This window comes from Parasteatoda tepidariorum, chromosome 8, assembly GCF_043381705.1.
Source record: "Parasteatoda tepidariorum isolate YZ-2023 chromosome 8, CAS_Ptep_4.0, whole genome shotgun sequence".
NCBI lineage: Eukaryota > Metazoa > Arthropoda > Arachnida > Araneae > Theridiidae > Parasteatoda > Parasteatoda tepidariorum.
The window spans coordinates 84,489,479-84,508,181 of NC_092211.1; the positions used below are offsets into that span (position 1 = coordinate 84,489,479).

The 18,703-nt window shown below is 29.2% G+C and overlaps 1 protein-coding gene across 1 annotated transcript; it reads right to left on the reverse strand.

Annotated features, from left to right (window-relative positions):
- Positions 1-1,249: 1,249 nt before the first annotated feature.
- LOC122272736 (cytochrome P450 3A11-like) lies at positions 1,250-17,797 on the reverse strand (the record flags this gene model as incomplete). Its single annotated transcript, XM_043056705.2, is given in 10 exon segments — positions 1,250-1,495; positions 2,523-2,686; positions 4,376-4,523; positions 7,963-8,078; positions 9,611-9,756; positions 10,500-10,588; positions 12,269-12,385; positions 14,061-14,157; positions 15,888-15,940; positions 17,701-17,797. Coding segments are annotated over 10 exon segments (1,258 nt in total), but the record flags the coding sequence as incomplete, so codon positions are not given.
- Between the last annotated feature and the right edge of the window lie 906 nt (positions 17,798-18,703).

Sequence of the window (18,703 nt, forward strand, 5' to 3'; positions counted from 1 at the left end):
TCGATATTGACAATTTCTTATCACGTCCGGGTCACCAATGTGGGAGATTTAATTATAGACTATGCCAACCTTCATCTATCAAAAGGTACCTCGTGATGGATTCAAGTTAACATGTCTTATATACTATTGATTTGGTATTTAATATTTGTAGTGGTAGTTACGCCACAGTGGTTTGTAGTGGTTGGAAGAAGAGGAGGATTTCTTCACAACCACTACCGGAGTTTGTGTGAAAATTGTCAGGATCCTGATTCCTCTCTCACGCATTTGATTGACCCCTGACCTGAGGGTCAGAGGGTAAGGGATACGGGAAGTGTCGTTCCCCTACAGCGAAGGACTTTTTCTTGTGAGAAAGAGGATTTTTAGATTAGTTTGAACGTAGAAGAGTTGAGTATTAGCTGGACTATAGGAGAGCGAAGGTATGAACTGGAAGGGAGCAGGAGAGCTCCGGACTTTGAATGCCATGTAGATTATGTATGTACTCATATTTTATTGTTTACTCATAATTAATCCAGAGATGACGAAATAAATGCTTATACCTGAAATAATCCTTTGTCATCCTTATTGAGGATTTCATTAAAACGAACCGAAAGAGAAATGTCTCACAAAAATGAAAAGTTCTCTCTTTTAATTTATTGTTGATTCTTTCTCCATTTTTGTTCTATTGTAAACAATATTGTAATTATTAAGATATTTCTCTGAGAATACATTTATATCATCCATGTTGATTATATCTGCTTACATATTTTGAGATTGCTTTAATCTGCATAATCTAACATTATTGATTTAATCATAACATATTTTGAGATTGCTTTAATCTGCATAATCTAACATTATTGATTTAATCTGTATAAAAGAATAAAATGGTGGTTGGAGGGAGACAGTGTTTGCAACATGTTTAACATACACGTTTAACTCCAACATGCTAACATATCACGGAAAACTTTCACCACCTGGTCCGATTAATTTTTGTGCTTTTCATCACGGCTAATTATGCATAACCTATAAAATTACCTTTTATGATAATTTTTCCTTTTACTTAAGTTTATTGCAAATGTAAATAATTATTTTTGTATTTCTTATGCACTATTCCTAATACCCAGAATATTATAAAATAATATAGGAATCAAAATATTTTAAACATAGTTAAGAAGACTTTCATAGTATTTTAACACACACATCATGTCACTAGATAAAAAAAAAATTATTGAAATTTTCTTTATTTAGCTCCTGTTTTTGTATTTCTTGCAGCTATGCCTTAATTTAATTATTTTTTAAACGTAGAGAGAGAATTAATTTTAAATTGTTTTAAAAAGCAAATCTGCTTTGTTAACATTTTTAATAAGATTTTGTTACAATGCATTTTATTAAAGAACATTCTGAAAAAAGGAAGCATTTCAAATATATACCTTGTAAGCGGGGGATGCAGTCGAAGTGTTTCGGAAATTACATTGTCCAAATACTTCATTTTCTGAATTGATTCATATGTAAGCTCACCCTAAGAAGACACAAAAGTAAAAACAAAATTCTTCATTAGGCTTATCTGCATCATTCTTATTATCAAAATTTTATTTTATTTCACAATCAGTGTTGAACAGTAGTCCCAAATCTGAGTTTACGACTATCAACAACCCAACCCAGAAGACAAGAGAACTCCTGAATCAAGCATTGGGACAAACTAGTCTTCATAGAAAACTGTTTGACGAAACTTACCCCACGTTTGAGGTACATGGCATCGTGGCTCTTATTATCAAAATTAAAGCAAAAATTACTTTTTAAGACTCGAAGGCTCTGTCCTAACATGAAATGATGCTTTTTTACGAATAATATGCTATTTTTATAACTGTTGTGAATATACAACTGTTATTCATAACTGTTAGGTCAAGTTTAGCCTATATAAAGCCAGTGCTGTCAACGCTTATTTTGAAAATGGCGCAAAGCGTCGATATGGAGAAAAGCCACTGTTTTGGGAAAATGAAAAGCGTTTATGGTCTAGTATTTTAATATTCAAAAACTTACTTCAATGCTGCATCACTTAGGCTAACAAAAATTCGCAAAAACTGAGAATAAGGCAGTGATTTTTATAATTTTCATCTAGATGGAAAAATGTCGCCAAATTGGCGATTTTTTAACAAGTTTAATAACTTGTATAATATTTAAGCTATTTGCCTGTTCTAAAACCCAGATAATTCTTCTCGGCAAGATTATATATATAGTTTAAAATCATCGCATTGCTTCAATTATAAGGCACTTAAACTATGGTTTTTTTAAAAACTTTTCCTTGGAAACAGAGCTTTGAAAAGCAGCGTTAAGACATTTTGAGCAAATATTTAGCTAGCGAAATATAAGTAAAAAAGGAAAACGGTCTACTCTCTGAAAAAGTGCTAAAAACATTGAGTGATAAGTTGCTAAAGAATGAAAAAATGTATAACATTCTTAACGCATCATTCTGACGCAATGTATGACTGTAATTTCTTGTCGCCTTTTGGAATGAGTATGAAAATGTATATTTTTGTGAAACTCACGTTAGTTTGATTCAGCACTTCTTCGATTTCCTGAAAAAGCTTATCTTGCACACGCTGTTCAAGTGCTAAATGATACGTAGTAAATCCTAATGTCAACGCAGTGGTATGGTAACCAGCAATGAAGAACAGGGTACACTGAGCAATCAGCTCATTCATTCCTAAACCTGTAAAAGTTCATTTGTATTAAAGATCTTACAATGACAATTAGAAAATTGATTTAACTCAGCTCCTCAATTCATGAGAAGGAATAGTACTAGAACTATAAATTTTTTCTCAATAGATGAGAAGAACAAGTGCTAGAGCTAGTATAATTTTTTTCTTAATAGATGAGAAGAACTAGTACTAGAACAGGGTTTCTTAACCTGTGGTTCATGGACCCTTTAGGGGTCCATGGGTCAAATTTTGGGGGTCCGCCGACTACTCCTAATTTTTGAAATGTTTGGAAGCCTTCCCATTGCTTGTAAAATGAGCTGTGGCAGCTATAATTCCGTTTGCTACTGTGTATCTTTGCGAAGCGGGATTTTCCACACTTGTTACAATAAAACAAAGCATCGAAATCGATTGAATGTTGAACAAGATATGCGCGTAGATTTGTTGAAAACCATTCCTCAATTTAATTTATTTATTAAGGTAAAGCAGCAACAACCTTCACATTAAAAATATTTATTTTAAAAATTTTGCATACTATTAAAATAATAAACTTATATGTTTTCTAATTATTGATGTTTTTTGCAATTATTTTTTTTCACTGGGGGTGGTCCGTGACTTCTTAAAATTTTTAAAAGGGGTCCATTCTACCAAAAAGGTTAAGAAACACTGTGCTAGAACTAGTATAGATTTTTCTTAATACATGAGAAGAACTAGTGCTAGAACTAGTATAGATTTTTTTTCTCTATAGGAGAGAAGAAACGCTTGATATTTTTTGAAACTAGTATACATTTTTTCTCAAGCAATAAAGTTATGTGATTCGTGGTTTTTTTTTTGTAAGCAATTAAAAACTGTACATTTTTAAGCATTTTTGGATTTTTTAAAATTTAATATTATTGCAGTTTAGATTATTGAAAATTGATTTGGATGATGTTGAAATTTTTTTTAATGTTTATTACTGAAAGGCAAAAGTGTTTATCAAATCTCTAAAAATAGATTAATATATGATACTAACAACCTTTCAAAATGTGTTGGTGCAAAAGGCATTGGTATACTTTTCTAAAAAAAATGAATGAAGAATTTAAAATATCGCATACTTTTGTACCTCGAAATATGATTGGATGATTTCTTATGGCTTTGTTTTTAAAATATTTCGAAAAATAGAGTCAGACCGAATGGAGTCGAAACTGTCGATAGAGTCTTTCTTCTTTCTTTCTTTCCTTTTTTTTTTCTTTCTTATTTCTTTTCTTTCTTTTCTTTTAATCTTTCCTCGATTAGTTTGATCGTAAAAAGTTTTAGTTTTGTTTAACGCGCTCGTATTTTTTCTACTCAAAATTTTTTTTAAAAACTTTTTCGTCATTTATTTTTTTAAAAAAAATTTGAATTGAAATATAATCTGCAGACGTTCTGATAATCTGCAGCGCTACTGCAAATTATCACAGCAGAAGTGTTTCTGCTACCAGATTCAGGGGAAGTCCGATTTTGTAATTTAAGGTATCGTCTTCACAAATTTATTAGCCTATTAACCCTCGAACCACTAGGATTGAGTCCTAGAGCATGAAAATCCGATCATAAGATCAAAAGTTATTAATTGAGCACTCTACTAGTGCTCAACTACACAGATTTTACAAATTTTTTTGGTACTGAAAAAAATGGTAATGAGCATGGTACATGGGTACTGAAAATTAAAGAAATGTCAAACTTACTTTTTGTAGAAACATTTTTGAAGACTAAATTGTTGTTGGATTCGTCCCCATAATTTCGAATAATGTCTTCAGAACTATTTTCCGTGTCCTCTTCTTTTTCTATTTCACCAGCAGAATCCATTAATAATTGCAAAAAGTCATTCCGTTTCTAAAAAGAAATGACAAAAATACACATATTATTTTGTCAAAAACTGTCATAAACTGTCGCAAATCTGGCATAAACCTGGGACAAGTTTCTTTTTCGTCATTGGGGAGGTTTTATTAGATATTTTCAATATATACTACGATAATTATTAATTATAATCTATATCATTTATAAAAAATATAGTAAAAATTATTGAGACTATTGTTTGGTTTTTCTAAAAACATGGTGCTCTTAATACTTTAATATCAATACTGCTTGTTATATTATAACTATTCAGGTATCGTCATGTAGGGCTACTTTGTGCAAATTCGAATTTGGCACTTTTCAAGTGCTGCTATTCAGTATTATGTTTTTTTTCAAGTTAAAAATGCGTGGAATTTGAAGATAGAAGTCTCCTTTATTACTACAAACATTTTTTCGAATTTTAAAACAATCTCAGAGTGTGTTTTGTTTATCCAATGTCAACAACTTTCGGAGAACGTCGGACGTCGAAAAGTGTGCGTGGAAGCTTTAGCTGTAAATTGTAAAGACATTGATAAAACAATTGTCGTAAGTGCAAAATTTTTTATTTATATATTAATAAACAATTATATCATGTTAGCGTTAAAACATTTTGAAAATTAATGACAAATAAACGGAAAATGAAAAAAAAATGCACAGTGGGATACTTTGTGCAAAGTTTCATTCGTCTTTTTTTTCGACAGAAAAATTGTCAGACGTTATAAAAAAAATACCTGGAACGAGAAACTACCGTGAATACACTTTAGAAAAGCTGCAACAATGTTTGCAAGCAGTTGCTGGTGGTATGTCGATTGCAGAAGCTTCTCGGAAGTACATAATTCACGGAAATACTACCTCTAATAAAATTCATAAAAAACACGTGAAACGGGCTGGTAAACTATTATTTTTCTTCTACAAAGATTTTTCTAATGAATTAATCAAACGATTTAACACATAAAAATATATTTTATAGGACATCAGGTGATTTTGACAGAAACTGAAGAGCAAGTTCTGTCATGTTCATTCAAGCATGTTATGTTCAAATTTATCAATATTATAAATGTTAATGAATATGTAATAATTATTATTTTTGAAATTTCATCCATTTCAATGTTCAAAAATGTATATGGTTTCCTTTTGTTTAAACTCAAATGTTTTGAAATAAACATTCTTTTTAAGAAAAAAAATCTTTATAAAAAATGGTTTTTTAACGCTGAAAATTATTTCCAAACTGATATCTTTACATATCTTGATGTTTTTGTTGTTAAAAATGTCAACAATTAATTTTTTTAACAATTTTATATCAATATTTTACTAAAAACATAATTATTAAACTGAATTCCTATGGCTGCACAAAGTAGCCCCACTTGGGGGCAACTTTGTGCAAGGTATGTTTTGACTTATTATTTGTAAATATTACATACATATAATGCCAATGTTGATCAAATTCACTCGTCTGAGTCCAGTTACGAATATAATATCGATAAATTTTACTAAAGTTTGAATTAACATAGTTTTTTTACATGTCAAAGTTCAAAAACTGAGAAATCCTGCACTAAGTAGCCCCACATGACGGTAATAGCTTTGAGTTATTAATTATTATCAACCTAAATATTGATTTTAATTATTTTAAGTCACAATTTAGACAAATTTTTTTTAATTAAAAAAAACTGAAGTGTTCGCCAATAACTGTCTGATCTCAACTCATAAAATTTATTTTTGACTCTCAATTTTGGTTGTTATCATTTGTATGCAGGTATATTTTATTACTTGTATACAATATTAAAATAATTCAAGAGCATAATTGATTGATCACTTGTAATTTATATGCTTGTCTATTTATAATTACTTTATATTTACAATACCTAATAATGATCCTTACACCGAAATTTTCAGGTTTTGACAATTGTCAAAAACTAAGACAAAAAAGGTTTTTGACATGACTGTTAAAACCGAAGATATTCCATTGACAATCAATGGGAAACTTTACTTGGTTCATTATCAAACATTCATGATCGTTCAAGCACGTTTATTTTGCACAAAAAAAAATATTTTTAATTAATTTAAGGGAAAAAAGAAATTTTTTTTATAAAAAAAGCAATATACGAAAAGTTTTTTATTATGAATTTTTTATTTTTACGAAAAGTTTATTAAAATTATCTTAATTTTAAACAATTTAAAAAAATGAAGAAGATCTCTCTGCCTGTGTTTCTAAAAGATCTTCCAATTTGCATAACAACTTTGGACATAGTTTCCGAAATATAAAATTGTTAGAAGTTTTCGATCCATTGATTTGCAGAAGATCTATTATGTAGATTTGAATAAAAGAAATGTAAGAAACATTGTAACCCAACTATTTTTTATCGAGTGGTCGTTTTTATCAGTCGACCTCCAGCTCTCGAGGGGTTAGATTTCATCAACATTATGTTTCCATGAGGCTAACGTTAACTTAAAATATTATTAATTCCTTTTGTTTAAGTAATGTTTTTGATGTTTTATTTCATAACAATTATGTGTTATCTCATTTTATTTGTAATAATAAATATTTTTAGAGATCTTCAGCTTTTCAAGAGATTTCCGTATCGTGATCTGTAGCAGAATATCAGTCACAGAAAAGGACCTATTCGAAAGGTATAACTCATAGGCACCCGCAGGTAAACATCTACTCATTTTTTTATTGTTATTATTTTTTTAAGACTTGCAAATTTAAAATCTATGTGGCACTTTGGCGATTGTAATTGGCGTGACAGATCACAATACGGAAATATCCCCCAGCGTTTTTATAAGAAGAACAGTTAGGTACGAGTTGAATTTTTTTTAATCAATGTATTTTTTAGGCCACTGTATATATATTCTTTTAAATTGTCTCTTTCTTTTAAAAATCAAATTCGTTTAAAAACCAAATTCTTTTAAAATGGTTGAATTTAAAAAAATTTTGTTTTTAATTTTAACAAACGTGAATACATTTTTTAAAAAAATTTTTCGCTTTAGCTTTCATTTATAAAGCAGTTTAATGTGCTAACTATTTAAGCTATTTTGCAAAATTTTGTCACTTATAAAAATATATCAATCATTGAATAATTTTTTTTTAAAAAAAAGTGAAAATTTGTCCCAAAAAGTATACATTTTATTTTATTCAATCAGACTTAACTTAATCGTAATTAAACGTGTTTTCAATTCTTGGTTATGTTTACTTAGAACAGTGGAATTTGTTATAAATATTTGGTTATTTTGTCAAAAATACTTGGTTATACTTACTTTTAATGTTTATTACCTTGGGCATGAGAAGCTGGTTTTGAGAAAGTAATTTGCAACTATGATTAAGGTTGTGGAATAAAAATGTTGAACAGAATTAAATTTATTTTTAAAGGTAAAACAAAGAGTTAAGTCACTGCATTGTCAAACAACTGAAATTGACAATGTTAATAAAAACTGAAATCACCTGTCCTGTTTTCTTCCTCTCTTTAATGATTTGCAGAGTCGTCATCTTAAAAAATTGCATAGTATCTTTTGGAAATAGCGAGAATCCAATCCGTTTCATAATATTCGGAAACAAAACTGAAAAAAAAATATATCTTTGTCATGCAAACGTTAAAAAAATTGATACATTCATACGGCAATAACGCAACATCTCCTAGAAGAGAGAAGGCCTCCGCACACGGATCAGGTGAGGAGTCCGACGTGACATAAAATGCGCACTGAGGGAATAATAAGAAAGATGTTACAATGTTTGAGCAACTAAACAGTGCAGTGGTGGAAAATACGAAAGATGTTAGTACGTTCGGACTGCTAAAGGATTGGAGTTCTCGTTTGTGGTAACCCGTACGGAGACCATACCTGCCAACATTTAATCCCTTCCATTCTTATTTTTCCCAGTGGTATTAAAATGGAATTAAAACTTAAATTTTAAGCTGACAAATACGTGGTATTTGAGAAAACTTAAGTTGACAACCATGACAGTAACGCATATTAATATATGTGCTTAATTTTTGTAAGAATAGTGGTGATCAATATCATTCTAAATAATTCGTAGGCTTATATAATTTACCACTCAATAGTACTATATCATGCTTTATCTTTTTAAAAGGAAGCAAAGATAGTCAAATATTTGCAAAATTTACTTTGTAGTTATTTACCGTTTTTTTTTAATTATTTTGGCGTGTCCAGAGCAGTTGGCATCNTACTGTTATATACAGTATAAAAAAATTTATTTTATTTTATTTATTTATTTATTTATTTGGCAAATAACTAATCACGTGGCCACAAAATAATAACATATTCTAGTTCAAAGCCTAGAAGTCAATAAGCCAGTTTAATTAATATGTCATAGAAGATTTAACCTACAGATCAATTTAGTTAAAAAGTATTATGTTTATATAGATTTAAATAATATTTTTTTAATTATTTATGTCACGGTTCTTGAGTACTTTTTTAAAGAAAAGGGAATCGAGGCATATAAAGTGGAAAATGTCGCCAATCCACTTGTCTGATGCATTCACATTGTCAGACAATTTTCATCTAATTTAGAAATAAATGAATATTAGGTGTCATATAAGGAATTGGTAAACAATTAATAACAAAATAATAAAAACCGATGAGACAGAAAAATTTTAATTACAAAAATTATGCTCTTGAAAATTCAGCTGAAACATTTATTCCGTACTTCAGAACTTCTTTTTAAGACTTTAAATGTAAATAAATTTTTCTAATATTGTTTTTTTAAAGTAAATTTTATTTTGAATTTCTATTTCTTTTCCCCCTTGACCAGTGCACGTTACTTAAAGTTCAGTTACATAAACTTCAGTGTCTGTATTTAAAGCTAGTTTTAGATTTAAACTAACGAAGTAATATTTAATTTTAAAAAAATCCATAAGTTTTAGTAACAAAACAATAAATAATATGTTTTAGTAACATTCATAGTACTAACGTTATTATGTTACTATGTTGAATATTGTAATATGTTTTAGCAACATTATTATAATATTTAACATAGTTATGGAATAGCATGTTACCAATTTAAGTTTACTAGTAATTTAATGACGTACATACTAAAAGAAGTATAATGAATATTATAAAATATGTATATTTACAGAAAAGAAGAACAGAAAATCCCATATCCTGGTTGAATATCGATCTAGCTTTTTGGATGAATATATTATCTGGATCGTTGTGAGAGTCAATTTTTGTGGAAAAGGCAGAACTTGCAATAATATCCATAGTATACGCCCCATAAAACCTAAAAGTACGTGGAGGAAAAAATAAATATAAATATGTAAAAAAAAATTAATTTAAAAGAATAAGAATAAATTAAAATTAAGCACATATCAAACAAAAAATGCAATAAATATAAATTTTATAATAAAATAAAGTTTAAAAACGATAGTAAAAAATTTCCTGATCAGTCTATAAAAATATATACTATCAAAAACACTTCACGAAAAGTCTTTGTACTGTTTCAGAAATATTTTTAATCTCCTAAAAACATACAATTTCTACTTTTTTACAGCTTTTTTTTATTGCTTAGAAAAAGAGCTGTGATGGCTCAGGGGATAGAGCATTCGCCTTCCAATGAGGAGAAACGGATTCGAATCCCAGTGATGGCTGGTGGATACCACACATGCCGACCAAAGTGCTGACGTAAGATATCCTCAGTGGTAGACAGATCATGGGTTGCAGTCCGACTAACCGTGGGAGGGCATCGTGACCTTCCTTTCCTTGAAACGCAATTGTTGTTTAGTTCCATCAAAAAGTCTTCCACGAAGGGAAATTTCTCCCAATACTTGATCCAGGAGTTCCATTGTCTTCTGGATTGGGTTCAAAATTACAAGGCTACGAAGTTGAACATTAGTTGTCGTAAACCCAAAAATTGGATTGGCTATTCAACGATAGTTATAATTATAATATTGCTTATAAAAAGAGATAAACAAATTTTGCTTATAAATTCATATTCCGAAAAAGTGAGTTAATTAAACTACTTACTTTAAAACATCGACTGGTGATTTCGAATCGGCGGATTTTGTGTAACTTTGAATGAGTGTTTTGGCACAGTCTTGAAAGATGTTCAGAACCTGAATGACAAATGATTTGTCACTAAACTTATTTTTCAGATTTCAACAGAAATATAATTTTTAAACTAAAGAGAAAGAATGCAAAACTAAAAGCAATTGATCACCTTACCATGTACAGAGCGGAAAACTTTTTTTGAATACATTTCCATATTATGATCAGGATCTTGGACTCAATCTTAATGGTGCGAGGACGTGACCTCAAATAAATTTGCTAATTATTTAGTACAGAAGATATTTTGAGCTACGGTCCCAATATTTCGTTGGTTAAAAATAGTCACAATAGTTCAGAAGAGTGGTCCAAATTTTGGACCAATTAATGAAAATTTTATTTTTTGCTCATTTCATCATCTCAAGAACTTTTTAAAGGGATTGAAAAATTTTTGCACGCAATTATAAAATTTGTTTATACAGAAACAATGCCATGTAAAAAATATTTTTTTAATAAATAATTATAATTTTTATAAATTTAATTTTAATAACAGTTGAACAAATTTTAAATTGGAAGGTGTAAAATTTTTCCATCATTTTAAAAAACATAATTTTATATTGCAAAATACAAACTTCGAGCGAAATCGGTTATATAGCTACTGAAAAATTAAATATATATACATATTAAAATCGAATTTTTAAAATTCGATTTCTTAGGAACTATTCGATAGATTTCGCTCAATTTCGTATTTTAACCTTCTTTAAATTGATGTGAAAATTTTAATACCTTACAATTCAAATTCTTTTTCAACAATTATTAAATAAAATAATAAATATTTACTAAAAGTTATTTTTTGCATGGAATTGTCTTTGGATAATTGTGTTTTTGGATAATTGTGTTTTAAACAGTTCTCGAAATCTGGTGAAATACACGAAAGACGCAAGGCGTTTTAGGCTAATTCATTGTTATACTCAAGATAATACTTTTTAAAACGAGTTTCTAATGCCAAATAAAATTATTAAGGGCCGGGATAGCCTGGTTGGTAGGGCTGGGCCCATCTCCAAGAGGTTTTGGGTTCTATCCCCGCCTGCTGAAGACTCCCCGTGGAGTAAATGGTTACTGGTGCATGTTAAATCTGTCGGGTCACAAAGTCCTCCATGTTCCCATAGCAAATCAATACCTCTTTGGGTACGGATCCAGGAGTTTCCTTGCCTTCAGGATTGGGTATCAAAATTACAAGGCTACGGAGTTGAACAAAAATTGGGTCGGCTGTTCTATGTCGGTAATAAAAAAATAAAAAATATTAGAGCCGTGATGAGTAGAACATTCATCAGGGGATAGAACATTCATCTTCCAATGAGGTGAACTGGGTTCAAATCCCAGCGACGGCTGGTCGATACAATTTCCGCACCAACAACGGTGCCAACGTAAAATATCCTTAATGGTAGACGGATCGTGGATTAGAGAGCCCTTGCCGTTAGGCTAAGTTAGTTCCATTAAAAAGTTCTCCACTAAGGCAAATTTCTCCCAATACTTCTTGATCCAGAAGTTTCTTTGTCTTCTGTATTGGGTTCAAAATTACAAGGCTACGGGGTTGAACATTGGTAGTCGTAAACCCAAAAATTGGGTCGGCTGTTCAACGACGGTTATAAAAATAAAATTACTTAGTAAGGTTTCAATGTTACTAAACTAATAAACACCGTTGCAATGATTGCATTTAATCGCGTACTGCATTGTATTAAACTACTTACCCTCTTAAGTTTTCCCGTTGAAAATGTGGGTGAAACAATAGCTCGAACTCTCTTCCAATCTTCGTTTTGTAAAGCAGTCATCATCTTATTCAGTACGTCATCCCCCATGTCCATATACTAAAATAGAAATTTCATTAATTCTTTTAAAGAATTCCAGAATAATTTTCTTTTGCGTGTTTTTCTTTGAAATAGACTAGACAGATTTTCATTAACATAAATAAAATGTAGGTCATTTAGAAAGCAATGTATTTTAAAAACTATGCGTTCCCAGGGCCGGATTAAGAGGGGGCTGTAGTCCCAAGTTCCGAAACCTTTTAGAGCCCACTAAAGTTTATGAATGTACAATTGATTTCTATTGTAAGTTTCTAAAAAATTATTTGATCTCAAGTATAATGTTTTATAATCTTCGTTTGGAATCGGTAAGAAAGTTAATGTAATTTTTAGGTGTAAAAATCGGTGGTAAAAATTATACTTAGTCGTGTTATTTCCTTCTTTTGTCTCATACCCAATTACCCAGTTTTATCAATGATCTTCTTTTGATTTAGTCACAAGTGCATCGTTTTCCTAACTAATTTTCTGTGACCCTATACAAAATAGCTACAATTTCCTAGGGATCTTGGTTGGCAAGTGGTATAAAAAAAAACTTTCTAAGGAAGGAAAATTCGAATCTGTTGTTTTCGATTTTTAAAATTTGTTTGCTGTTTAAATTTGGTATGTTGTTCTTACAACTACTTAACATTTATAATTTCATGCGGAGGGTATTTTCAACGTAGAAACTTAAGGGAATCAAATGTTAATATTTCATGATTTAAAAATGTTCATGTTTTGTTAAAAAAGTAATTATAATAAATGAATTACTTTTTGTAAAACAAGTTAAATTGGAGCAGAATTTTATAAAAAGATATGATATTTTTGAATATAGGTAAGTTTTGGATGATTTGGTATAGGTTGGGCTCCAAGTTACACATTAGCCTCAGGCCCCATCACACTTTAATCCAACCCTGGAGATTCCTTAAAGCATGAACTAAAAATGTTAATTAAGGAAAAAGGAAACATTATTGAGCATTTTAGAGCAATTTATAAAAGTCCCAATTTTTAAGTTTAAATTACATTTAAATTTAAATTATTTCTTAGTTTTTTTTAATATTTTCAAAACGTCAGGAGTTTATCTCAAAAACTTTTTCTGTCTCAATGAGTTCACTTTAAGAATTATGTAAACAAGAATATAAAAACTCAATTAAAAAAAATATTGTCCTTAATATAACAGAAAAAAATACTTTCCTGTACGTGAAATAAAAATGTTGCGTCAGTTATATTTTTATTTACAAAAAAAAAAATTTATAAATTTTTTTCGCCTTAAATGAAGTTTTGAGAAAATATACCTACGAGACAAAAAATTTCCTTCACAAGAAAATGTACAGATGAGGACAGAAAAAATTTCTCTGCCTAAATTTAACTTTTCAGACGAGGACAAAAATTTCTTCTCGTAACATGAACTTTTAAAAAAAATACACCAATGAAGACAAAAATAATTTATTTCAAGTTTTCTTTTAAGAAAACGTTTACTTCTCATGAAGTGAACTTTTGTCAAAATGAACCGAGAATAAAATATTTTTTTCTCCGTGAAATGAACTTTCGAGAAAATGCACAAACAAGGACAAGAAATTTCCTTCGCATAAAATGAGGGTCAAAGAAAATGCACAAAAAGGACCAAAAAAAATTTCTCAGATAAGATGGTTTCTTAAGAAAATGTACGATAGAGGACAAAAAAATTTTTTTCTAGAATACTTACTCTATGATTTGTGAATGTTGGAAAGTCTTTAACTAAAATATCCCTTAAAAGTTCCGGCTCAGCAACCATCAAGCATGGCTTTGTCGCTTCATAGAATCTGAAATATTAAAAATATATTTCTTGAACTAAGCACTACATATGTTTCAAGTTAGTTTTTTGAAAATCAAGGATGTAAAAAAAATTTTTAGCAATCAGTTAGCATGCTAGAAATAAAAATTATAGTTCTTGAAAAGGGACAATTTACTACTGGATTATCAATATTGAAACGAATATTTATTTTTAGTTAACTATGTAACTAATCCTTGATTGGGTCTTAATGTAATCTTGCAACCGTTAGTCATTTTATAACCATCGTTGAATAGCCGACCCAATTTTTTTAGGTTTACGACTACTAATGTTCAACTCCGTAATTTTTTTAAGTATATTCCTTGTAATTCCTTGTATATACCTCGTAATTTTTGTATGTATATTCCTTGTATATATCTTGTAATTTTGTAAGTATATTCCTTGTAATTTTTGTAAGTATATTCCCTGTAATTTTTGTAAGTATATTCCTTGTATTTTTGTAAGTATATTCCCTGTAATTTTTGTAAGTATATTCCTTGTAATTTTTGTAAGTATATTCCTTGTAATTTTTGTAAGTATATTCCTTGTATTTTTTGTAAGTATATTCTTTGTATTTTTTGTAAGTATATTCCTTGAATATACCTTGTAATTTTTGTATGTATATTCTTTGTTTGAAAGTCTGTTGTGTTGTTGGTTTATTTTACAAATGTCCTGATTGACTCTTGAAAAATAACACTCCCTCAATAACATTTTATTTGTTATAGAAATTTCGAGTTCTTGAGAAATCAAATTATAAGTATACGACTTTTTTTAAAAATTTCATAATTTAGAAACTATTCGACTGATTTTCGTATTTTGTCAATCAAAATAACTAAAATGCGTAAAAATGTGCAACCTTTACAATTCAAAATTATTTCGGCTATTAAATAAAATGACAAATTGTTATTAAACATTGTTTTTTGCATGATATTATCTCGGGATGAACGAAATTAATATTTGTGAGCAAATATTTCTCGATCAACTTAAAAAAGTTCCCGAGTCATGGCGAATTATGTTAAAAGTAAAATTAACAAGAAAGGGTCCAACCTTTCGACCTCTCTCCTAGCTGAACCAGGGCTGCTAACTTTCAACGCGTTTGGTAAAATTTTATTCTAATGGTAGCTTAGCTATGTTCATGTTTATATGTAATATTTTTTAATCATTTAAACTTATTTTCAACACCCCTACATGTGAATGATTTAAAAGTTCATATGCAACGCCACTTTTTGCCTGCTCTTTCGTAGTGAGGCTTTTAAAATGTTGGCAAAATTATCAAAAATTCTAAAAGCTCTGGTTTTTAATTGTCTACCACTCTATAAAATATTTTGCAAAAAGCGTAATTGTTGGCAGACCTATTGGGACTTTATTTCCAGCTTGACTGCTCCTCTGAGTCAGGAATATAAATCCGTCGGAAAATAAATATGTTAATGCAGAGGAAGTACGTTTTTGTGTCTGATTTCGTAACTTAAAATATCATCTGCACTTATTAGTTAAATTAAACAGATTTCAAAGAATAGCGATGATATTGAAAATTCTTTAAACTTCTGCATTTTTTTTCTTCCAAAAGTAGACATATATAATAACATATTTATAATTACATATAAATTAGTCTTATTATTGAGGTGGTAACTAAAACGAGGAATTATTGGTATTAACTTCTTGTTAAAAATTTAGCATCACTTTCTCACTTTTAAAATTGAGTTCGAGCTTTGTAATACATACCCATAGATTTTGCCTAAAGTTTTGTATCGTTCTGTATCCAAGTCTTCTACATTCTAGAAAGAAACAACATTAGTATATTATTAATATCTGATAAAAGTTTATACTGAGGTTGTAAAAGGGATCACCGAACCCCCTTAAGTTTTTAATAAAATACCAACGTTTTGTGTCTTTTTAGATTGTTATTGATAGTAAAAAAATTTTGTTTATTGCAAAATTTGCTTATTTCAGTATTTCTTAAGGGCTGAAAATATTTTTCTCTTTTTAGACTATGGTAATTAGTAAAAGTTCTGTATGCAATTTCTTGCTGCTGTATTACTGCAGATGTCTTTGACACGAAATACCAATATCGAAATTTTTTATCCCAAATCGATGATTCAATGGTTTCTGGCTTCTGATTCGTTAAAAGAAATGGAAAAAAATGAAGTCAAGTTTAATAATCCTAATACATACAATACATTGATGTTTTCAAATGTAATTTTGATGAAGATATTGGAAATCTGATACACTGGTAAAATGCATTCGAAGAAAAATAAAATAATTAGTGTTTAAAATCTTTTTGTTTTTCAGCAGTACCTTTTAAAGTATCCGACTAGTTTCGACAAATTTTTTTTTAAAAATATTAATATAAAATTTTAAAAAAACTAGTTCATTTGTTTAATTACGATTAGAATCTTATTAAACTAGCAAGAAAATTATAATTATTAACATTTTCTTTTTATATGGCCATATTTAGGTAAAAATAATGCTTTTTTTTTTGCATATACGCTATACACTGTAAACACATTTCTATCTCCTAGAACAAAACAAAAATCTTTGAAAATTTTATTTAGACGACTATCAGCTGTGTTGTAAACTAGTATCTTCAAAGCAAGTGCATGTACTACTAAATTAGGGATCAATGCAGTTAGAAAAGCAAATTTTTAAACATTTTTACACTTGTCTTTGCGGAAACACATGCATAAAAAATGAAATTCTGTAACTTTCTCTTAGTATGTAGTTCAAAACATGTGTGCTATAGTCATAAATACACAGGAAATATTGTGGGCAATTATTTTAAAAACTACATGAGAAATCGTGTATAAGGTGGTGTAAAATGTGAAAAAAAATCTGATTCTGAGATAAACGCTAACTTAAAAATCATTAGTCTATCCTCTGCTTTCACCTTCCCCCAAAGTAATCTTAGTAAATTATTGAAATGCAAACAAAGAGTGAAGTATTTTTAGAAATATAAGAGTACAGGGATTCCAAATTTATAATAAACTCAATTTCGAAAATTTTGCCCAAAATAATATTTTTGCACAAGTCATATCCTACCTTAAATTGTAATTGTATCTATTTTAAATTATGCAAGAGCGCCAATGGCAGTCTCGTAGAAAACAGTCTCTGTTATCAACTTGATACCCATTTTCCGTTGATAAAATTTAAAAGAAAAAAAGTGAACAATAGTAATAGTAGTTGTCAAATTTGTGAGACAAAAAAATCATTCTTATGAGGAAGTGATGCATTTTTTTTCTTGCAACGTAGGTGTAGTAACAGGTTAAAAATAAAAACTTGATTTATTTAGCTGTCTCAATTACACGAAAAGTTATTTTTCTCCTGTTAGCCTTAGAAATAATAAAAGAAAAGAAATTTCATGAAGAGAATGGTTGATGCATGAGACCATTGATAAAATTTAAAACATATAGTCATTTAATATATTTCAAATTTGAAACAAAAAAAATTAATTTTTAAGCACTTAATGCATTTTTTTCTCAGTCGTCCCTAAAAATGGACGAACTAACGAGATAAAAGTTGAAACCATTATTCAACTTACATTCTGAAAATTGTCCTTGAGTGACCCAATGAAGGGATACGGTTTTACGTACGGAACATTTCTTTCCTCCCAAAAAGTGTGATTTCTGGTGGCGAATCTGAAATAGAATTTATGATTTAATACATTTTTGTGAAAAGGTACAAAATCATTTAAGACGCTAAACAATTTATTTAAGAAGATAATTTAAAATTTAAGTACAGATTGGTTTTTGTTTTTTTTTAACACTAGATAAATATTTCATTTTTTAGATACAATCGTTGCCTTAACATTTCTATACGTGTTCAGTTACTGCTGTAAAGATGTCAGACATAGATTGCACAATAGAAGCAGTATGCTGTATAGATCCAGGCATGCTTTATAGACATTGCTGTATAGATCCAGTAAGCTGTATAGATCTGGGTTCAAACTACCTTTTAGTAGATAGGTGTAACTCTGTTTGTACAATCGTGAAAAATCATTAATAAGAAAGGTAATTTACAACTCAAGCAAAAAATAATATTGTTACTAGATGTCAAACATTATAAGCTGTCAAATAATGCTTATTTGAGAACGTTTAATGCATAGAAATTGAAAAACAAATGTTGTAAGTAGCGTTCTATAGCTTCACCAATCATGTTTTTAATAAACATAATTAATAACATACAGCAATAAGATGATATTTGGAAAAAATATAAAACAACGTGAAAAGAACACAAACAATGCCACAAAGCCAAAGCATTAATGTGATTTTATTTTTGCTTTTTTCACGTTATTACATACAGTAAAGTTAACCCTTTCGTTTTCAGAAATAGGCTATTTTTTAAAATATTAATTAATTTCATAATTTTAAAAACGTGTTTAAAGATGACTACAAGCAACTACTTCGGAATTTAGTATCTACTTCACACCTTTAAGGAAACGAACTTTGCTGGAGAACTTAATTTATTCCTATATTCAAATTGATTTTGAATAAGAAATTGGCTTACATTATAAAGGAATAATTAAGAAATTTCGTTTATGTAGT